This window comes from Xiphophorus maculatus, chromosome 9 (assembly GCF_002775205.1).
Source record: "Xiphophorus maculatus strain JP 163 A chromosome 9, X_maculatus-5.0-male, whole genome shotgun sequence".
NCBI classification, from domain to species: domain Eukaryota; kingdom Metazoa; phylum Chordata; class Actinopteri; order Cyprinodontiformes; family Poeciliidae; genus Xiphophorus; species Xiphophorus maculatus.
In genome coordinates, this window is record NC_036451.1 from 29937136 (window position 1) to 29960053 (window position 22918).

General features: G+C 39.4%; 3 protein-coding genes across 3 annotated transcripts; 2 read left to right on the plus strand and 1 right to left on the minus strand.

Moving 5' to 3' along the window:
- The first annotated feature begins 526 nt into the window (after positions 1 to 526).
- Positions 527 to 7690, plus strand: serpinc1 (serpin family C member 1). Its single transcript, XM_005808416.2, has 8 exons — positions 527 to 632; positions 2350 to 2704; positions 3828 to 4043; positions 5045 to 5182; positions 5323 to 5541; positions 6421 to 6595; positions 7094 to 7158; positions 7270 to 7690. Exons 2-8 carry the CDS (start codon positions 2351 to 2353, stop codon positions 7444 to 7446), a joined length of 1344 nt encoding a protein of 447 aa, XP_005808473.1. The 5' UTR covers positions 527 to 632; position 2350; the 3' UTR covers positions 7447 to 7690.
- LOC111609656 (keratin-associated protein 4-6-like) lies at positions 667 to 2343 on the plus strand. Its single transcript, XM_023339092.1, has one exon. The coding sequence runs from the start codon at positions 1105 to 1107 to the stop codon at positions 2104 to 2106; it is 1002 nt and encodes a 333-aa protein (XP_023194860.1). The 5' UTR covers positions 667 to 1104; the 3' UTR covers positions 2107 to 2343.
- Positions 7691 to 12559: 4869 nt separating the features above from the next.
- Positions 12560 to 20347, minus strand: zbtb37 (zinc finger and BTB domain containing 37). The gene is made up of 4 exons (XM_005808415.2): positions 19979 to 20347; positions 18069 to 19026; positions 16661 to 16760; positions 12560 to 15639 (listed from the first exon to the last, which is right to left on the minus strand). Exons 2-4 carry the CDS (start codon positions 19016 to 19018, stop codon positions 15118 to 15120), a joined length of 1572 nt encoding a protein of 523 aa, XP_005808472.1. The 5' UTR covers positions 19019 to 19026; positions 19979 to 20347; the 3' UTR covers positions 12560 to 15117.
- Positions 20348 to 22918: the final 2571 nt, after the last annotated feature.

The following is a 22918-nucleotide window of genomic DNA, read 5'->3' on the forward strand; positions in this document are numbered from 1 at the left end:
GGTATAAAGTCAGAGAATTTCTTGTGAATTTATTTGGTCTCAAGTTTATTCTAAGATAGTTTTGTTTTATTTAAAGTGAACTAAGAAATTTTCACATGAAACTAGACAAAAATAATAATTCAAATCAGACGTAAACAGCCACATTCTGTGTTTAAACGTAAAGTAAAACAATTAACTAAATTTAGCAAAAAGTTACATTTTTACCCAAATTTAAAATTTTCTGCCCAAAGTTTCCTTTTCCGAGAATAAATATATCATAAAGCAAATATTGGACCTGAAAATTACAAATATTTTTGAAGTTCAATTTCAGCAAATTTTTATTTATTCAGGCTTCCAACTTAATGTAATCCCAAAAGCAACATTTTTTATTTTATTTTCTGCATTTAAAATGTATGTTAAAGCTTTTGCAGCTGGAAACAATTTCAGTCCAGTTTAACATAGTTTTGTTCCTGGGTCTGAGTCCTGACCCGTTCAGGTATTGATCGGTTCCGGAGGGGTACGTCGTCACGGTGATGGCGGCGGGTCGATGTTTCAAAGGTTGAAGTGGATTTGTCGTTGCTCTGCAGGACAGTGACCTGTTTACAGCTCAGACTGCTCTCTCCTCCTGGACTCGCTGCGACGTACCTGCTCAGGTAAATTCTTCATTTTTAGCAGAATGATTCTGGTTCTGGGTCCGATTCTGGAAAATTTGTGTTTTTTTTGTGTTTTTGTTTTTTATGTTGCTGAAAGTAAAAGTTACTTGAACTTCAGCCATTTGGCCTCATTGATGTTTGATCAATATCTGCAATCTGTTGCCGTTTACCTCAAGTTTCTGATCAATAAGCGAAGGAAAATCTTCCTCTGTTTGTATCCGACTGAAATCTGAAAAAAGAAAAACTTTATTGCTCAGTTTGTTAAAACAGCAACGCAACCTGAACATCTGAAAAAGTGATAAAACGTTAGAGGGAGCAGCTGATATCAAATGTCTTTATCGTCATTCTGCTTTAATTCAGCCGCATTGGAGGGTTTCCCAGCCTGAGTGGCCTAGTTAAAGGCTGGCATCAAGTCCAGGCTTTAACTAGGTCACTTCAAAACATTCATGTTTTTGTTATTTGTTTTGTATCAATGCTGAAAGTCACGAGTTCAAGGTCACAACATGGCTTTAGGTTGGTTCTGCAACTGTTAAAGACATTTGCTCTAGGAAGTTGTTATGTTAGGGACAGTTGCTGTGTTAGGGGCAGTTGCTGTGTTAGGGGCAGTTGCTGTGTTAGCGACAGTTGCTGTTTTAGGGACAGTTGCTGTGTTAGCGACAGTTGCTGTTTTAGGGACAGTTGCTGTGTTAGCGACAGTTGCTGTGTTAGGGGCAGTTGCTGTGTTAGGGACAGTTGCTGTGTTAGCAACAGTTGCTGTGTTAGGGGCAGTTGCTGTGTTATGGACGGTTGCTGTGTTAGGGGCAGTTGCTGTGTTAGCGACAGTTGCTGTTTTAGGGACAGTTGCTGTGTTAGGGGCAGTTGCTGTGTTAGGGACAGTTGCTGTGTTAGCGACAGTTGCTGTTTTAGGGACAGTTGCTGTGTTAGCGACAGTTGCTGTTTTAGGGACAGTTGCTGTGTTAGGGGCAGTTGCTGTGTTAGGGACAGTTGCTGTGTTAGCGACAGTTGCTGTTTTAGGGACAGTTGCTGTGTTAGGGGCAGTTGCTGTGTTAGCGACAGTTGCTGTTTTAGGGACAGTTGCTGTGTTAGGGAGATTTGCTGTGTTAGGGGCAGTTGCTGTGTTAGGGACAGTTGCTGTGTTAGGGGCAGTTGCTGTTTTAGGGGCAGTTGCTGTGTTAGGGAGAGTTGCTGTGTTAGGGGCAGTTGCTGTTTTAGGGGCAGTTGTTGTTTTAGGGGCAGTTGCAATGTTAGGGACAGTTGCTGTTTTAGGGACAGTTGCTGTGTTAGGGACAGTTGCTGTGTTAGGGGCAGTTGCTGTTTTAGGGGCAGTTGCTGTGTTAGGGACAGTTGCTGTTTTAGGGGCAGTTGCTGTTTTAGGGGCAGTTGCTGTGTTAGGGACAGTTGCTGTTTTAGGGACGGTTGCTGTTTTAGGGACGGTTGCCAGAGACAGGTTTTGCCGGACGTCTTGTTTTTCTAGGATCTTTTTTGCCTACTTCCTGTTGTCAGTCAGGTTCTAATAGGTGATTCTTTTGCAGGTTGTGCGGTAATCAGGTCGAACTGAACCACATTTGGTTAATTATACGTTTTCTTTTTCAGTATTTAATTACATTTCCAGGTTGCGTTTATTCTTGTTAACTTTGCTAAAACGTTTTGGCACCCTTCAGCGTTTCTGAAATCTTCTGGTTTCCTAAATTGGTTTGCTAATCTCTCCTCCATCCAGGATGAGGACTACTAGTTGCTGGTTGCTTCTGGCATTGTTGCCGTTGCTTTCCAGTGCGCAGCTTCTGGACATCTGCAGCGCCCGACCCAAAGACCTTGCTCTGGAGCCGCGCTGCGTCTACCGCAGCCCCGACCCAGATGAGGCGGACGAACCGACCCCGGAGCCGCGGCCCGTCAACCCCAGGGTGTGGGAGCTATCGAAGGCTAACGGCCGCTTCGCCCTGGCCTTGTACAAGCAGATGGCCCTCAGCCGGGCGCCAGATAGCAACATCTTCATGTCGCCCCTCAGCATCTCCACCGCCTTCGCCATGACCAAACTGGGAGCCTGCAACCAGACACTGGAGCAGATCATGAAGGTCGGAATCCCTCAAACATTAGCACAGAGGTGGCTACCGCTAACTTGACAGCTAGCTGCACTAACCCTGAAGCGCTACTCATAAACATTAGCTCTGCTAATGCTAAACTGCTAAAGCACTTAGCCCACATGATATTTGGAAGAAGCTAATGCTAAAGCACAAATCATGAGCATTAACTCTAGTAATGCTACACCAGCATGATATTTATAGAAGCTAGTGCTAAAAAGCTAATCATAAACAGTTCATAAACGCTACAGCGCTGAAGTGCTACACCAACACTATATTTAGCAGAAGCTAATAGTGAACTCTAAAGCACTACACCAACATGGTATCAATTGAAGCTAATGCTAAACGCTAATCATAAACAGTTCTGATAATCCTAAATTGCTGCACCAACATAACATTTAGTAAAACTAATGCTAAAGTACTGGTCGTAAAAATTAGCTTCACCAGCACTAAAACATTATGGCAACATGGTATTTGTCAGAAGCTAATGCTACAGCACTAACCATAAACATTGGTCCTGCTAATGCTAAAGTGTGACACCCACAAGGTATTTAGCAAGAGCTAATGCTAAAAAGCTAATCATAAACATTAGTTTTGCTAACAATAAACCATCAACATCACGGGTGAAGAACGTGAGGAGAGGAAACAGAACTGCTGCTTAAACACTTCAAAATAAGAGCATGTATATAAGAGCATGACTACTTGAATAATTTTAACAGCTAAAACCCAAAACTTCAACATGGATGTTGAATTTTACTCAACTGAAAGTTCAGAAAGCAGTCAAGAAAATTAGCGCTTTAGAATTTAATTTGAAAAAATTACTAACAAAATAGCATTTTCAAAGTTAAGAAAATGCTAAACTAAAAAAAATAATAAATCAATTTCTTTAATTAAAACATTGTTTATTTTATTGACCAGGTAAGAATTGGACAAAAATCACATTAAGATTATTTTAGTGTTTTTAATACAACAAATCCTATTTTCAGTGATTTTAAGCCCAAATTTTAAAACTCTGTAACATTTAAAGAAAAGTGAATAAAAATTTAGGTGAAATCTGTTTCTGCTCCACATCCAGTCCGTAGTTACCACTGACCCGACCCGATGTTTCCATCTGCAGGTGTTTCAGTTTGACACCATCAAGGAGAAAACGTCAGATATGATCCACTTCTTCTTCGCCAAACTGAACTGCCGACTGTACAGGAAGAAAGACAAAACGACGCTGCTGGTCTCCGCCAACCGCCTGTTCGGGGACAAGTCGCTCCACTTTAACGAGACGTACCAGAACATCAGCGAGACCGTGTATGGAGCCAAACTGATGCCTCTCAACTTCAAGGTCAGAAATTATTAAACCGTTTCAAAATGGCTCCAGATTAATAACTACTGGAAACCTTAACAGGATGAAACGAAACGTTTGATTTGGACAGGAAGTAAAGTTAATACTTTGAATATTAAATATGTTTTTCTTTATGTCTAATGTTCTTTGATTAAAATATTAATACTATTCTAAATTTTAACGCAATTAATCATTTTTAAACACAGGTTGCAGAGTCTCATTAATTAATTAATTGCATTTTAATTTAAAACCGTTTTAGACAAAACAAGCAACGTTTTCAATTCAAAAAACATTTTTGCTGCTAAATTATTGAAAAAATGAAACATATCTATGTTGCCGTATTGAGGCCAATGTGGACAGAAAGACAACAAAAAAGGAGGAGTAGATTTCTGAAAAAAAAAAAAATCTCAGACATTTTCTAGAAAAAACTTGGAAATTTTCTGAGTTTCAAAAATCTAAATTGTTTGACTTTTCAAAATAATATAAAAAAAATATTAATCTCAAAACTTAACTTTGAATTTAAAAAGTTGCCTGTATTTCTATAATGGTTTTCAAATAAAATGCAATTAATTGATTCATTAATTAAGCCCCTGTAATTAACTTAATTAAAAATTTTAATTGAGTCTCACGTCTCGTTAAAAACTAAAATAACAGCATCTTCTGCAAAATTAGAGTAGTAGAATATATTTACTTATATAAATGAATTATAATTATATTAAAGTAATTATTGATATTGTTAAATTATACTTAAAATTAGAATTTATTTATAATACAATTAGGAATAAATAATTTAATGTATAATCGCAATTAAATTATTTAAAAAAATTCCTTTAATATTTTGAACTTTGTTTGTGCTGCCCTATTGTAATTTTGCTGAGAATATTACCCTCTATGCAGATGATATTGTTTTGTGCTCCTAAAGTCTTGATAGAGTTCAGATAAGGAATCTGCTGTTTTTTTAAGTCAAACTGGATCTGTACCAGTAACTCCTCTGTTGGCAGACAAACCCGGAGGCGGCTCGGATCACCATCAACGACTGGATCTCCAACAAGACGGAGAACAGGATCCAGGACACGCTGCCGTCCGGCGCCTTGGACTCCAACACCGTTCTGGTTCTTGTCAACACCATCTACTTCAAGGTTGGCAAAGACCTGAAGATAAGGCAACCTGGATAGAAATCTGTTTTAGGACATCAGAGATAAAAAGCAGGATATCATCTGCATACAAATATAATCTAATATTCCTGAACACTGAGCAACAGTTTTTGTTTCCCTTTCAGGGTTTGTGGAAAAACAAGTTTCCCAAAGACAACGTGATGGCGTCAGACTTCTTTGTGGATGACAGTCGCAGCTGCGAGGTCAACATGATGTACCAGGAGACCAAGTTCAACTACAAGGACCTGCGTGAGGAGAAGGTGCAGCTGCTGGAGATGCCGTACCGGGGAGACGACATCACCATGGTGATCATCCTGCCAAACAGAGGCCATCCGCTCAGCCAGGTAGACTTCATTCCCTCCTTTACAAAGAGAAAATTATCCTGTAGCTTTGGTTAAATGTCCAGGTTGTAAATAAATTCAGAAGTATTGCAGAGAAAAGTGAAAACATAAAAAACTGTTACATATTTTAGCCAGAAGTTACTGGAATTGAAGTGTAGAGCGAGGAAACAGGGTGATGAGGTGAAGGTAGAGATTACCTGAGACGTTTGGTGAGGCATTTCTGCCAATATTAGGACAAAAAAAATTCAAACGAGTCATTCATCAGGCTTGTGAATATTATATTTTCAACAGGAAAGCAGAGAAATTTTACATTAAAGCTGCAGTATGTAACTTTTATAATTTTTTTAACGTGTTAAATCTGTCATGCCGTGACAGTTTGTTATAAGACAAATAATCTGTGAACAGATCGATCTCCTCCACCTCCTGCCTGAGCTGCTGTTTGAAGAAATTAACCAAAAACAACCAATCAGAGCCAACAGGAGGGGCTTAGCACTGTCAATCATCCTCATGAACATGCTGCTAAATGTGTTAATTTAACAGAAACAACTCACCATTACAGGAAAACCATTTATCCACCATCATTGGTGGCTATGCTAGCTGGCATTAGCACTCATAACATACAGAGGGTGATTGGCAGCGCTAAGACCCGCCTCCTGGCTCTGATTGGTTGTTTTTAGTTAGCAGGATCATTTTTTTTTTCACAGATGATTTGTGTTATAACAAACTGTCACAACAACAAACATGTAAACATTTTTTTTTAAATAATAGTCACACACTGCAGCCGTAAGCTGAACCTCCGACCAGAACACGCTGGAGTGAAAATCAGTCCTTGTTGAAGGAATTGGATGAATGTCGGATTATTTAGTGAGTTTTTCCGTTCAGGTGGAGCAGAATCTGGACCAGAACAAGCTGAAGATCTGGCTGGACCAGATGAGAGAAACCACCGTGTCCGTCTCCGTCCCGCGCTTCAGGGTGGAGGACAGCTTCAGCCTGAAGGACAAGCTGCAGCAGATGGGCCTGACCGACCTGTTCAGCGCCGACACGGCCAGCCTGCCCGGTACCAGGCAGGTTCTGGTTCAGAACCAGAACCAGAAACACAACCACATCCAGAACCTGAACCTGAACCTGGGCCAGAACCAGAAACACAAGTAGAATCAGAACCTGGAACAGAACCAATCCCCATAGAAAGTCTCTTTTTAATTACTAGAATAAAGTCATTAGCTGCTAATTCTGTATTATCAGAATACAAAAGCAATAATTTATTGATGTTAATAGATGAAGCATTTCCATATTTATAACCGATAAATTGTTTCAGCATTTTATTTTTAAGACAATTTGTGCAGAAATTTTCATAGAATTATTACTTTATTCGACTAATTTCATGACTTTAATTTGGTATTATTACAACTTTAAGCAACATCAGCAAATTTAATCTCCACACTGAAATATTCATTAATGTGAAATTCAGTTCCACTGATTTTTATTCAAATTCAAATTAAAAAACATTAATTATTGATTATATTTATGAGATTAATAATGGGGTCTGTTTTTTCAGGAGTCCTGGAGGACGGCAGCGACTCCCTGTTTATCTCTGATGCTTACCACAAAGCCTTCCTGGAGGTCAGGAACACAAAGTTCATGTTTTCTGTTTGTTTTCACTCAAACTGCCGCTGATTGGTCTAGTTAAAGTTTAATCTGATCTGTGTGGGCTTGTTGTTTTTTGGTTTCCAGGTGAACGAGGAGGGAAGCGAAGCCGCCGCCTCCACCGCCGTGGTCGCCGTCGGACGCTCCCTGAACCTGGACCGGGAGTATTTCCTGGCCGATCATCCGTTCCTGGTCATCATCAGAGAGTCGACGCTCAACACGCTGCTGTTCATCGGCCGCGTGGCCGAACCCTGCCAGCAATGAAACGACCCGAATCATCCAGAGGTCAGGAGGGTTTAAGGCTTCCATGGCACCAGAAACAAACATAAATCAGTTCCAGAAGAGCTCAAATAAAACATTCATGTATTAAACTTACTTTGAATACTTAATGTTGACTAGACTTGGACTAGACCACTTTGATGGTTTGATTTCAGCTTCTCTGTCCCTGTAAATGTAAAATCCTTCTTTGTTTGTTTAGTAAAATCCCAATAAAATACACTGAAGTTTCTGACTGTTTAATAAAAAATGCACAGAATAAAAAATAATTGAAAAAAGAAAAACGGTGGTGAATTTCTGGCCCAACATCTGGGATAGTTTAGTTTATCATTTACTTAATATTTCCAGAATGGATTTAAACCCACATTTTCTGGTATTAAATTCAGAAATACTTTATAACCAAAGGAAATTAAATGTTTTAAATTAAACATTTATTTCATACTTCATTCTCCTAACACTACAGCTTTATTTTGTTGATATTCTGAATATATTCTTTACTTTAGCATTATTATGACTTTACTATTTTAATATTACTTTATTTTCATATTATTCCAACTATTCTCTTATGACTTTATTCTGTTAATATTACCACTTCACTCTCTTAACTCTGACTTCATTCTCCAACAACTTTTTCTCGTAATCTTTCTTTATTCCCAAATCTTCTTTACGACTTTTATTCTGGTTTAATTCGTAATTTATTTGCTTTATTTGACCCGCCGTAACTCGTCTCATCCAAGAATCTTCAGCGAGTCGATGGAAATGATGCTGCGGTCAGGAGGGATCTCCAGTAGCAGTCAGTCTTCCAGCTACTCTGAGTAGGCCTCTGACTTAAGGCAGCTGTTTAATCTGCTAAGAGCTAAAATATGAAGAAAGGAAAAGCAGAGTCACCGCAGCTTTACACTTAAAGTGCTTTATTTCCTCTGGCGGAGAAACAACCTGTGAGTGATCTAGTGGTCATCGTGAAAGAAGCTTCTTCACATTTTATTTTTTTTACTTAAACTAATCGACCTTTGGCCTTCACACACGACCCCCTCCCACCCCTGTTTCCAATATGATTTAGCAACAGACACATGCAACATAAGAGCTTCACATAAAACCTTTCAGGTTCGTCTATTAAGAGCTCGTCAGGTACCTCCTTAAAAAACAAACAAAAAGTACAATATTAAAAGTTCATTCACTAAATTTCATTTTCTGCTTCAATATATTATGATATACTTTGAGGAATCAACAGTAAGGAGTAATCTCATTAAGTGATTATGTTTAAATGATTTGATTTATAATTAGGCATATTGTGGTCAAAGTTACTGTATATTATTTATACTAAACATTAAATTCACACAGTAAAAAATATTAAAAAGCAAGTAGTTTCAGACTTAAGCTAAAGAAACAAGAAAACAAAGTTTGGCATGTTGTAGAAAAGCAGAGTTACCCAAAACAAACAAAATGGAGCCCAGATGATGATGTAGGTGATGAGGTTTGGCTGTTTTTCACAGTTTAACATGAAAATATTTAGAGAATAAAAAATAAAATAAACTCAGAGGGAAACGTCGGATTTTACGAAGATCGGAGGCAGGAAGATCGTCACTTCACAATGACTCGTTACAATTTAGCAGTCGTTTGTTTGGGATTTATTTTGTTGGGAAATGATAAAAATGAAAATGGAAGAGAAGGAAAAAGTTCACAGCAAAAAACGAAAACGTGGATCCGACTTTTCCCTCTGGATTCCTTAAACCACATGTGTCAAACTCCAGTCCTCAAGGGCCGCTGTCCTGCAACTTTTAGATGAGCCTCTGCTGCACCACACCTGAATAGAATAATTAGGTCATTAGCAAGGCTGGGAGAACTGATCTACACAAGGAGGAGGTAATTAAGCCATTTCCTTCCAGCATTTCGTACCTGTGGCACATCTAAAAACTGCAGGACATCGGCCCTCGAGGACTGGAGTTTGACACCCCTGCCTTAAACAGAACCAGAACCAATCTGGTTTGTTTCCGACTACCTGGCTTAAAACAACCTGTTGCTAAATGAAGAGACCTCAGCCAAACCAAAAACAACTAAAAAAGAAAAATTAAAAGGCTTATCGTGGCATTTTTTAAAACTGCACCTTTAAATAAATCAAGACTTTCACATCCTAAACTTAAATGTTTGTTCCTGAAGTTTCAGGAAGACAAACTGGGTTAATGTCTTTGTGTTGCTAGCTGGGCAACATTTACTTTTTATATATAGTATTTTTAAAATATATTTTAAAAACACAAGATGTCTGAGCCACAATTAATACAACTTAATTTTACAGGAAATCAACCACTAATAAAGCTTTAAATAAACATAGCACATGTCTCTAAATTTAAAATCTTCACATTTATTAGCTTTAGCTCGCTAGAAGCTAACAAGCTAACAATGGGTTAGCATCTCAAACAACCATTTAGACGACAAGAAAGTGAGGTATTCGGTTACAGGGATATTATATTATATTAATAATACTTATAACATGGGAAGTTTTTAATTGAAGGATTAAAAAATAAATCAGAAATCTTACAAAGAAAGACTTGAACTTACCGTAGCGTTATTTTATTCCTTTTTCTTTTCATAGTTTTAATAACTCTCAAGATATGATTCATAAATATTTGTACATTTTTATTGTGTTTACATATGTATCTATAATTTAATAATCCATTTGTGTTGCAATTTCAAGTTTTAAATCATGAGATCAGTCTAAGACTACAACATGAAAATCAGCAGCCAGGCCATTTTGACAAACGGAGCCAGTCGGAACCGGTTCAGACCGGTTCAGATGGTTCTGGTTTGTCTTATGGCATCTGCAGATACTCTGTCATTTATTTACTTTTTTAGAAGCTAAGTAATTGTGTATTTAAAATTTATATTTTACACAAAAAGACAACTATTAGAGTCTAAAACTTACCAAGGCTAAGACCAAATTAGCTATAACTTTTTTAGTTAATGCTATAAAATTATAATTTTTTTTAGATTTCTTATTACTTTAATCTGCTTTGTCTTGAACAAATATCTAGAAAGGTTTTACCACTAATTACAAATTAGACTGGTTCATTGACTGGCTTGAAGTTACAGTTTCAAAGTGTTAGGTAATGCCAATTGTTGCTATATTTTCAGATTTTACAAAGGAACAAAACACCTTTGAAATAAAATTTAGGTCAATTTCACTTTGCTTAAGTCTAATTTTGGATAATAATGTTAGCTAGTTGTTAGCATTTTAGCAGTTTCTGAATATGAAGTCTCATCCAAATGTGGCCAGATTAGATTCATGTTTGTTTTTTATGATGCTTGGAGGAAATGAAAGTAAAAACTGAGAAGCAGTTAACCAGATTGTGCTTTTTACAGAGATTAAAAGCACGTTCTTTGATGCACATCATAAAGATGAATGAAATGTTGGATTTGATGTATAAAAATGTTCAGTTTCATTTAGAAATCTCTTTTTAAATGACACACCCAGCTCCAACTGGTCACTTTAAGGTGAAAATTATTAAATTGCAATGTCAGCAATATCACACAATAAAGTTTCTTCATTTATAACAAACACAAAGTCGAAATCTATGAAAGTCACTAAATTTCCATTAAAGTCTGTATTAAATGTGGCTGCAGTACACCTACAGAGGTCTTGTGGTTTTATTATATTTTCTCATATTGCCCAGCCCTGTTTTTGTATTTTCTGCAATCCAGTTGTCCCTCACAAAATTACTATTTTATATTTTTTTACCTGCTGCTAGCGTGTACATGAATATTTTATTTCTGCAGTGTGCAAACTGCACTGAGGTTTAACCGTTAATGCTCTGCTACAAAGGGAAAACACCAACAGAAAACAGAGTGACTAAAGAAGGAAGTCTTTATACCTGATAGATCCTGGTTAGGCCTGAATGTGAGCGTGGCGGCGGCGGCTCTGGTTGTGAGATCCGAGAGGAAAATCTCGAGTCGCTCAGTGTGAGGACGGAGCCGCTGGCTTCACTTGCATAAAAAATGTTTTTTACTGTCCACTGAGAATCAGATTCACAGTCCTGTAGAAAACAGTAACAGCGGATCCATGTGCTACCTCCCACACGCCTCGATTAAACTCATTTACATTTAGAAGCAAAAAAAACAACATCTTAGTAGTTTAAATACATCTGTCTGATAATATCTGTAGATTTGTTATTGTTCTGTTTTTAAAAAACTTTTTCTACCACGACTCTTAGTTGCCGTTAAGTGAGGAAGTTTGGGTGTTTCGGAGGACCAAAATGGCCGCTGTCCTTTGGTTGCCAGTTGCTCTGACATGCAACGTCTGGAGGTTTAAAACGGCCGGGTTTTTACATCCATCTGGTCTGACAGGGTAGAGCTCCGTTTATTCGTTTTAATCCCAGATCTTCAGCCGTTAATGACGCAGTACGTCTAATGCACTGTAAATAAAACCACGTTTAATTAGCATCTGTTTAAAAATCACTCAGGTTAGCTGAGATTCACCTGAAAACAATAATCCTGCTTCTGAAATTATGTCTGAAATCTATTTAAGATCAGGCTTATAAACGTTTAACAATGACGTCGCTTTCCATTGTTTTTCAAAGCACTAGCTAGCTGACGTAGCGAGGTAACGGCTAGCTAAACAACGTTTTCAGTTTCTTTGCTCTACTTTTTATTTTGTTTTGTTTCTGATACATTTTATTTTTCTAGGTTACAAGTGAAATATCCAGAAACAGTAAATATGAAATAGCATCAGCTAATTATATTAGCACTGGCTAACTATGTTAGCTAAATTAGCAACAGAAGCCCAAAGAAACAAAGACGCTCTTTGAATCAGCAAAATATGAAATGCAAAGTGTTTTTTTGAGTCACAAACTTTAAACATTCTTATTAATATCTTAAATAATTATCAAAAACTGATTTTGTTAGCTTTTAAAATATTTTTATTCCACTAGCTTATTCTAAAGAAGTTAGCCAGTAGACAGAATAATGTTGGATTGAAGTCATTCTACAGTTTAACTGATCAAACTAAGCTCTGTTTAATACTCATTATTTGCATTTAATTACATTTATTGAGACAACTTGTGATAAAAATTAGATTTTTTTAATCTAACTGGATTTTTAAATTCTTTTTCTTTTCTAGGCCCAGATAAGTTGTATTTTGTAAAATTGATTGATTTAGAAAACTATTTTAAATGTAATATATGGCCAACTTAAGCATAATATAACAGTATGCTGTATTATTAAATAAGGTGTTTTAATTAATTGTTATGGTAAAATGAAACTTATACAGTAAGTTATATTTTAGGTGGAGTGCAGAAGATTTAATGCGTCATTAACTGACAGATTTCTGATCATTTCCTCCTTTAAATAATAAGCTTCATTGTCAAAAGCACAGAGGTGTACAGTAATGATAGAGAAACAGAGACCTGTCTATAAAAACGATCTGAGAAGACTGACGGGGATCTGAGCGGACCAGAGCGCCCCCCGGTGGTGCTGAGTGAGCAGCAGCTGTATTGCGTAGTGATGAGAGGTAATTATCGAGCTGTGTAGCTTATCTGAGACTGTTTCTGTCCTACTGGGAGTTTGTTCGGTAGTTTGTCCCGCTGCTAGGTGGTTCTGTCTGAATCTATGAGAAACTTGGAAGGTTTCACCGCCACAGTTAGCAAACATCAACATGATCGGTTAAATATTTCACAGCCAATTGAACTAATAAACCAGAGCGACTGGAGTTTCTCTGCGGACGATGGCTTCAAATGTCAAGGCTCAAAATCGTAAAGATCATGTAGATCAGAAGCTGACAGTCCAGGGTTCGGATCCCTCTGCTCTGCTTTCTGCCCAGATATTAATTAATAAAGACCTAAAAGAAAAGGAAAAAACTAAAAACAAAAATGATCCTCTACATAACATTGTTTAGCCTAACTCTGATTTTTTCCATAGATGTGTCTTTTATTCCCGCGTTTTCTTTGTTAGAAGGCAATTTCCCAGATTTTTTGCACATTTGATTTGAATTATAGCTACTAATATAATATTTATTTAGTACAATTATTCCTTAAGCATAATTCTAAACAATAGCTATTGTAATTTTAAAATAAGATATCCTTCAGAAGAGAAACTTTGATGTTTTTGTTTATAAATTCTGGTTGATATTGATATCCGATATTAGTATTGCTGCTATAGCCGATAACTGATATTTACCGGTATTATATATTTTCTCAAATGCTAACATCTGCTAACTCGCCAAGAACCGAGCTAATTTTTAGCTTAGCTTTTTAGCTAACTTTTAGTCGTTTAGCCTACTTAGCTTCGCCTAAATTAATATTTCTGGATCCATTTTAAAGCACCAAGTTTATTAGTCGTTTTGTTAACTTTTAGTTTTTATTACTGAATAGTTCGACGTTTAGATTCATGCTTTTATTTTGAAGTGTATGAAGATAGTTTACGCAACTGTTTCACTTCCTGTCCTCACGTTCTCTCTTTTTTCCCTCAATAAGTTTTAGTAAGATACATGAAGAAACAAAATAAGATGGACAGGAAAAGATATAAACATAATATATATTCTAAAGATATCATAGCGCATTAGGTTTAGCGTAACTAGCTTTTTGTTAGCATGGCTAACTCCCTCCAGAAACAAACTGCAACAAAATGAAAATAAACATCGTTTGTTTATATCGTCTCAGTTTTACTTATCGGATAAAATAGCTAACATCGGCCGATAGCGATGTTGATGCTAATATCGGGCATCTCTAGTTTTCTGTCTTACTTTGTCACTGATGTAGCATTTAAACCAACAAATTCAGCATTAATAGAGCTGAAAGATTTCTTTTGATCACAACTATTGATTATTGATGATGAAGATTTAAACAGTAAATCTGAAAGTCAAAATAATTTAAACTGAGATATTTGAAGCCACCTTCCTGTAAGCAACAAAAATAAATGGATAAAACGGTAAACGGAGCAAAATGTTTTGAAACTGAGGACAGAGAAGTTAGAGCTGCAGTTTTATGTTTGTAGTGTAAAAAATGAAATGTGACAAAGTCAGAAACTCCAGTGGCGCCGAGACGTAACTCACCCAACGAAACCGTCATCGCTGTGGCACTTAGAGCGCAATAATTATTATTATTATTATTATTAACCTGACTGCTCCGGATTGTCTCAAGGCAAATAAAAAGAATTTGAACCGTAAAACTGGCACTGAGTATCTTGGCAAAGCCCTCCTTCTCTCCCAGATTCCCCGGACGGTCGGGATTAGAGGTGCACCGATAAATCGGCCCGATTTCCTCAAAGAAAGGTCTAAAAATCAACCTGTCCTCTTCTGCTCCGATGTGCGAGAGGTTTGACCCACTGTTGCTAACTCGGCGATATTTAGCAAAATTCAGATAAAAATCAAAACCGGCTGTAAACGGTAATCGGTGCACCGCTAGTTGTGATGCTGCGTTGTGAACCCGGAAATCCAAAAAGTAGAAACCTGCAACATAAAGTTGACGGCGGCGCTTCGCTGAGCGTTGTGTGTGTGTGTGTGTGTGTGAGGTTGTAGGAGTGTGTGGCGATTCTTCATCTTTAGCTTAATCTGTTCTGTCTGGTTAGTGAAGGTAGATGCGGTTTAAAGCGGTAAGAATCTCATTTCGGACTCTGAGGTGTGCGTTGACTTCAGACGGGACCAGCGCGGCGTTCGCCTCGTTTCCGCCCGGGTCAGTCGGGCCCCGTGGTGGAAACCGAGGTCTGAGGGCCGTCTGCGTAATGGCCGCTGTTGCTCCCGCCGCCGGCCTCGGGTTCCTCCTGGCTGGGCGAGGCCTCGTCACTCGGGCCGCCGCCGCGGGACGGGACGGAGGCGGTGGTGGTCTCGGGCGAGGCGCTGTGGGCCTCCTGCGGCGCGCAGCCCGGGTGGTTCTTGCGGAAGTGTTGGTTGAGGATGGCCTGGAAGGGGAAGCTCTTCCCGCAGACGTGGCAGTGGAAGGGCTTGTTGCCAGTGTGCTTGCGGATGTGGTACTCCAGCTGGTCCTTGCGGGTGTACTTCTTCCCGCAGATGCGGCAGACGAACGGCGTGATGCCCATGTGCAGCCGCATATGGCGGTCCAGGCTGCCCTTCTGGTTGAAGGACTTGCAGCAGTAGATGCAGGTGAGCCGCGGGTTGTAGCGGAACCAGCGGTCGCCCACCTGCTCCCTCAGGTAATCCTCGTAGCCGCCCATGTCGAACGCCGCGTGCTCCTCGCCCTGACGGACACACAGACAAATCAGACTGACAAAAACAGGATCAGGAGCTAAAATAAACTAAACGAGATCATTTAGGTTTAACCAGAGGAGAGCAGAAAACCCAAAAACTGATCACAGTAAGAGAAGCAAATCTGCAACATGTAAAAGTAAAAAATATCCGGACAAGAAAATACTTAAGTAAGACTAAAAAATAAAAAGTTTACTCAGGTACTGAGTAACTGATCAAATCATCAATCACTTAATATTTAAAAATTACATCATCAGATGGACCAAAACAGAAAGTTAAGTGGAATTTTTGGTATTTTAAGGATCAAAATCACAATAATTCATATAAGTAAAAAAATAAAATAAAATCAGGCAAAATAAATTTTTCCAAATTTTTTATTCTATGAATAAGAAACTTTAACAGGTGAGAGTCAGTCTGGTTGATTTCAGGTTAAAACATGTTTGTTTTTCATTCAGTGGGCAGAAAATCCAAAAATTTTACTCAAGTAAAAGTAAAAAGAAAGACACAGTAATAATACACTTAAAATAACTTTATTTTATTTTTAAAACTATCACCATGCCATGACATTATGTTATGAGACAGATGATCTATGAACAGATCGATCTAATCCCTGAGCTGCAGTCTGAAGAAATGCACCAAAAACAACAAATCAGAGCCAGAAGGCGGGGCTTAGTGCTGCCAATCAACAGCGTTTACCTGATGTTAAATGTGCTAATCACTACAAGAAAACTGTTTATCCACTATCAACAGTGGCTATGCTAACTAGCCGTAGCAGCTATGATTGGCTATGCTAGCTGCAGTGTAGCAGAGAGTAAGAAGCAGTGATTGACAGCACTAAGACCCGCCTCCTGGCTCTGATTGGCTGTTTCTAGAAGACAGAGGAGATTGATTTTTTTACAGATGACAGTTTCAACAAAAAAAGTATTTTTGATAAATCAGGTTTTCAGACTGTGGTAGATCTGGGTCGGTTCTGGTCGGAAAGCGCCTCATGTCGCCTGATGTTCGGGTTCTTACCTGAGAGCTCGGCTGCCGCAGTTCGTCGGCTCGACTCGGAGACTCGCTCTTCGCTCTCTGGCGCTCGGTGAGGACGACCACGCTGCCGGTGGGACTGAGCCTGGACAATCACCATTAATCACCATTAATCTATTAATTAACTAATTTAGTAATTGATTTTTATTTGAGTAATTTATCACGATAAATGAAAACTGATATGATAGTTGTAGTTGGTAGGATTAGATCTAAAATGTTTATTTTCTTATTAAGGAAGGAATTGAACTGTTTGTTTATTTGTATTTTCTAGGTTATTCTATAAAAGATCTGCAGAGTGGCAATTATTTTAAAGATTAATCGCCAGAATAATCTATTCCTACACTACAAATACACCAAAGGTATTTACGTCGAGTTTCTAGTGGAAATATCTTAAAAATAAGACAAAACTTACTGACAAGTAACTTTTGAACGAGACATGGGAGCTTGTTTTAGGTAAATAATTCATTAATAATGAGAAAAAACTTTGTTCCACTCACGTCTGTCACAGTAAGCAGTTAATTAATTGCAAGATAAATTAAAATTGCCTCGATAATTTTCATTCTGATTAACATTTTCTGAAGGACGACTTCGTTTACAGATACCATTTTATTTATTTGTGGGTCTTTGAGAAGATGAACTGTCATTATTATGGTATTGAAACATCAATATTATGGTTTATTGTGATAACTTCAGAGACAATTTATCGTCCAGCAATATTTGTTATTATGACAGTCCTAGTTAAGTTTTATTTTGATATCTAATGTTAAAGTTTATTAATCTATGAGAAAGTGTTTTTGCATTATCATCCCGTTATATTAAAGTTAGTCTAGAAAAACAGCGATATTATCATTTATCGCAATAACTTCAAAAACAATTTATGGCCAAACATTGTTATTGTGACAGGTGTTTTATTTTGGATATTTTATATTTAAAAGTTTAATTTTCAACAAAAGGGCAAACTTGTATTAATGTGTCATTTTTATATGACATGAAAACTTTCTCAAAAACAACATCAATGTTTATCGCAATAACTCGTGGGACAATTTATCGCCAAATTTGTTATCTTAAGTTGTTTTTTATGTTGGATATTTAATACTAAAGTTTATTGGTTTTTGCATTATTATCCCTTTATAACCATTAAATTAACTAAAAATGCTCACAAAATCAATATTATTGTTTAGAAAACAATTTATCATGCGCTGCCTGACAAATGCAGGATACATTTGTGATTATAGTTTGTTTTTATCTTGAATCTTTAAAATTTAAGTTCATTTGTTTTTGAGAAACTGTACTTGCATTAGTATGTAATTTATTTATTATATAACACGAGAACCATCTTAAAACAACAACATTATCGGTTATCGCGATAAATTATCATGTGGTTCCGACTCACCGGTCCGTTTCGCTGAAGCTGGAGGACGCCTGTCCGCTGCGGGTTCCCAGCCCGCCCAGCGGCGCCGTCATCAGCGTGCTGCGGCCCGACGTGTCGATCATCACCGTGGCTCCGCCCTCCTCTGCGGCCGCCACCTCCTCCTGGTTCCCTCCGGCTCCAATCCAGTCCTCCATGCGCTCCGTTTTGATCCTGATGCGGTCCACGCCACCGCCGCCGCCGCCGCCGCCCTCCTCGGCACTGTCGGTCCTCTCCGGCTCGCTGCCCGTCTCCATGTACCACTGGCCGGCCCGGTTGATGCGGAGAATCGGCTCCTTGCTGGCTCTGCTGCTGGTGGCGCCAGGTCCCGCCAGACCGCTGTGCTCCACAGTCGGCGGCGGGCTGAGTGGCTCCTCCGCCGGGCTGATGACCTCGCACGCCTCCGCTCCACCTCTGGCGCCCAGCAGCCTCAGCCCGCCGTGATGGCCGCCGCTGCGCACCATGGCCTCCATGGTCCTGACGGGCCGGGCCGCCCGTGGCGGCGCGTCGTCGTCGTCGCGTGTCGCCTCGTCCACGTCGGCCAGGCTGATCTTCAGGTGGATGCCCTCCAGGATCTGGGTGCAGCGGTCGATGATGTGCTGCATCTGCAGGAAGCTGGCGGCGGTCAGGTAGCTGATGATGTCAGCCAGCTGCAGGCAGAGGCGGCCCGTGTAGCAAAAGGTCAGCAGTTGCTCGAACACGGACGGGTTGCGGATGACCGTCAGCGACACGGTGCTCATCTGGCTCAGCGACATGTGGTCGCGGAAGTACGGCGAGCTGGCGGCGAGGACCACCTTGTGCGCGCGGAAGCTCTGGCCCTGGACGTTGACCACGATGTCGCAGAGGCGGCCCTGGACGCGCAGCTGGTTCAGGTGCGACAGGACGGAGTTGCTGAAGTCAGGGATGTCCAGCTGGATGCTGCCGGAGCGCTCCATGCCGCCACCTGGTGGAGAACAGAGGAAAACATCATCAAAAAGCTGGTTTTAAGCAACAACAGGGGCATTCTGGGTAAATGCAACCAGAACAAACATGCTAGCTTAGCGCTAGCAGGATAAATCACTCATGGTCTTTAGCCTTAGACTAAAGAGAAATCCTCCAAACACTAAAATCTGACACCACTCCATTTCACAAAAGAAGAAGTTGCTCTCAGTGTCTTCAGAGGTTTTTTGTTGTTTCCTTCACTGGTCCTTAGTGCAGCGCCCCCACAGGCCAGGAGGGAAACAGGTTGCTCAAAGGATTTGGTTTTTTTAACAGTGAAGTGTGAATTTGGGGTTTAGTGGCAACACACAAAAATCCTGGTTTGGTACTTTGGTTTTTAAGGTCCAGGTGTATTACACTTTAACCAAGAAAAACAATGGTTTATAAATGTTTCATTTTACTCCTACATGTCTGAAAAAACTCATTTTTAATTCAGTAAATACAACATTAAGGGCCTAATGAAGACGGATATAAACTTTTCAGACCTGGAAACCGTAACACTAGTGGCAGCATCATACTCTGGGGTTGATTCAATCTGATTTCCAGATCAATCAGGAAATTTCTTCTAATTTCTTCAACTTCACCTCAGATCATCAACATAACTGACATTTAACCAAATATTCATCCGTTTTTAAGTTCATGTTTGTGTGCAGTTTCATTAAATCCTAAAAATATGTAGGTTTTCGTGTTTTTAGTAATTCCTGTAATTTGTTTTTTTCACTCAGGAGGAGAAAAGTTTAAATAAATCATTAAAGCCTCATTTTAACTGGACGGGAACTTCTGGTCCGAACTGTTTCTGCGTTACTAAGACGGCGCCGCTTTGATTCGCTCCAACATGACACCGAACCAGAACCAGTGGGTTTCCCGGCTGAATCCAGGTGCCAGCTTGAGCCCAGGTGTGCAGGGAGGGGTCTCACCTGAATGCGGGCTTCAGTTCGGTTCTGGTTTCAGGATGCGGTCGAACTCTTTAGTCCCGCAGGTTTCTCTGCATCGCCGGCAGGCAGGACGGTGGATGACAGGAACTCTCCTCGGCTCGGTTCGGTTCGGTCCGGCCCGGCGGGGCTGCAGCTCCACCCGCCCCGCTGCTCCAGGCTGGTCGCGTCGCGTTCAGGGCCGGGGTTCGGCAGCTGGGCTCGGCCTGCGCTCCGACAGCAGCCGCTCCGCCGACATTCCTCTGGAGGTCCGGTTCGGTTCAGTGTCGGTTCTGTTCGGGGCTGCAGCGGCGGCTTCTCATCTTCCTTTTTCAGCTGAGAAGGGCCGAGGCTGCAGGAAGGAAGGAGAGGAGGAAGAAAACGCGCTAGGAATTGTGGGAAATGTAGTTATGTGGTTAATCTCCGCCGACTTCGTTCGGTCTCAATAAACTACATTTCCCATCGTGCCTCTGTCTGCGGAGAGGTCATGGTGGCACTTTAAGAGTTTGGCAGAGTACTTCAGTGAAAGTACTAATGTTGAAATAATACTTTTAGGTACAAGTTCTGATTTTATTACGTAAAAACTGCAAAAGTACTTTTAAATATTTTGTTTTTTTGTGTTTTGTTGTTATAGATGCATTCAGGGCCGGAATTAGGAGGGAGAATACATCCTGGGCTGGTTGAAATTTTGTAATATATAAAATATGATACGAGAATATGGAAGAGGATGAAGTCCACTGATAAAAAACATTCTGATTTTAATCTCTATAGAGTATTTGGGCTGTCGAGTTCTCGGGGACAATTCTGCCAAAATCTCAGAAATTTTTAGATTAATCTCGGAAATTTTCTATAAAAAAAACCTCGGAATTTTTGAGTTTCAAACGATGAACACAAAAACTCAAATTTGACATGAATCTTAGAAAGTTTCTATAAAACGTGAAAATTCCTGAACTTTTCTTTTGTCACACTGTAAACAGAAGCAAAGCAGTCTGCGTGCATGGGAATTAAATGAATGATTTGCTTCAAGAACTTTATGGTACATTTAAAACAACTTAATTTGATCAAAGTGCAGTTTCAAGAACAAAAAAAAAATCCTGAAAAAGAGGCTTTGCTTTAGGGGACGAAATGTGAAAAGTATCAGTAAAACCGTGGAAACTGAATGTGGCCAAATACAGAGCCTTGAGGTACAACTGAAGAAGGTCAATAAACAGAACATTTCTTTCCCCTGAGCTCAATCTGAGCAATTTCAGGGTAATTCAAGTGAAACACTGATTGGAAAAAAAAACCACAGCAGCAGATTTACATTAGTCAACATCTACAAATAAAATGTGAACAATTTTTACAACGTTTTCCCACCTGATAGTCCGGTAGACGCAGTTTGAAAAATTTCTTACATTTTCAGCTTCATAAAATGTAAACAAAAACGGAGTAGCATCAGATTTTAGTGGTTGTAGAATTTCTCTTTTGTCTTTGCTAAAATCCAAAGTCATTTCTCTCTCTAGCGCGTTTGTTATTTACCCAGAATGCCCTGCGCTGCAGTCCATTTCCTGGGTCTCTGGTCAGTTCTGAGATGCGTACACACCAAACCGCGACAGAGTTCACTTCAACCAGACCAGCATGGATGGTCTTCAACCACTTCAAAATAAGAGCATGAATATTAAGGTAACTACTTGAAGAGCAAAACTTCAACACAGAAGTCAAACTTTATTCAACTGAAAGTTTACAAACAGTTGAGTAAATTAGCGGTTTAGATTCTATGTAGAAAAGTTAATTTAGGAAAACGTAAGAGCGCTAAATGATTTCATATTTAGCAAAAGTGCTAAATTAAAAATGAGCTCCGTTGCTAGTGAATTAGTGGAAATGTGCCTTAGCTGTTAGGTTAAGTGGTTAAATGGATGGATGATTATTTTAAATTTGAATCTTCAAATTTTATTCTTCTGACTTTTCTTCACAATTGTTTTTTATCTGAGCGGTTCTCTGTGGATCAGGTCTTGTTGAGTTTGGAGTCTAGTTGCAGGTGTTATAACATGACTAAACTTTGAGCGGAAACAACAGCTTGAGTATAAAACTAAACTAAGTATAGAAAGAAATGGGTCTGGTACAGTATACCTGTATACCTTCTATATAAGGTACAAAACGGTATTGTCGGGTTTCTTATCAGATACTTAGAGAGTATTTTCAGTTTACTTGCAAGGATCTTACATGGTGCCTAGAAAGTATTTGCAAAACTCAAGTAGTAGTTCCTGGGTAACTGCAAGTCATTTTCAGGGAATGCCCATGGTATTTATAGTGTACTTACCTGGTACCTATGAGGTTCTTACTGGGGGCTTAAGTGATTACCTGCATCTATTGGGAACTTGCAGGTACTTAGGGAGTGCTTTGGCGCTGCACTAAGGGAACTTACAGGGTGCATACGGGTTACTAATGGTATGAGGATTACTTGTAGGACAACTACGCTTTTCAGGGTATCAACAGAATACTGATAGAGTAAATAAGGGAAACCAGTCCCTCCAGTTTTTTGTGATTGCAGAAATTCATACAAAATCAATAATCTACAGGGACCAAGTTGTTATTTTTTCCATGTACTTATAATGCAAAGGACAAGCAGAACCCAGTAGTTAAAACCAAACACCTAACTTGGCATCATACTAGTCCGATGACAAACGTGACACACTATTATATCTCAGTGACGTCTTTCTGTCCACTGATCAATGGACTAATACCAGTAGCTTCACGCTAACCATACCGTACCATTGTCCTGTGGACCTACAACTGAAGGGAGGACAGGAATGGTGTCGTATGGGTCGGTTGTTTGTGCCAGTTTAACAATGGAAACAGAAAAATAGCTCCCAACTGTACCACTGAGAGGAATTAGCATATATGTCTATGAAATTATGAGCCCCAAACTGTTCCTTACGATTTGCTGCTCATATTTCCTTCCTCTAA

Coding starts and splice junctions, on each gene's coding strand:
- LOC111609656 (XM_023339092.1), top strand. CDS start 1,105: ATGCTGAAAGTCACGAGTTCAAGGTCACAACATGGCTTTAGGTTGGTT.
- serpinc1 (XM_005808416.2), top strand. CDS start 2,351: ATGAGGACTACTAGTTGCTGGTTGCTTCTGGCATTGTTGCCGTTGCTT. Junction 2,705..3,827: donor CACTGGAGCAGATCATGAAG/GTCGGAATCCCT, acceptor TTCCATCTGCAG/GTGTTTCAGTTTGACACCAT. Junction 5,542..6,420: donor GAGGCCATCCGCTCAGCCAG/GTAGACTTCATT, acceptor TTTTCCGTTCAG/GTGGAGCAGAATCTGGACCA.
- zbtb37 (XM_005808415.2), bottom strand. CDS start 19,018: ATGGAGCGCTCCGGCAGCATCCAGCTGGACATCCCTGACTTCAGCAAC. Junction 16,761..18,068: donor AGCTTCAGCGAAACGGACCG/GTGAGTCGGAAC, acceptor GTGATTGTCCAG/GCTCAGTCCCACCGGCAGCG. Junction 15,640..16,660: donor TGCGGCAGCCGAGCTCTCAG/GTAAGAACCCGA, acceptor TGTGTCCGTCAG/GGCGAGGAGCACGCGGCGTT.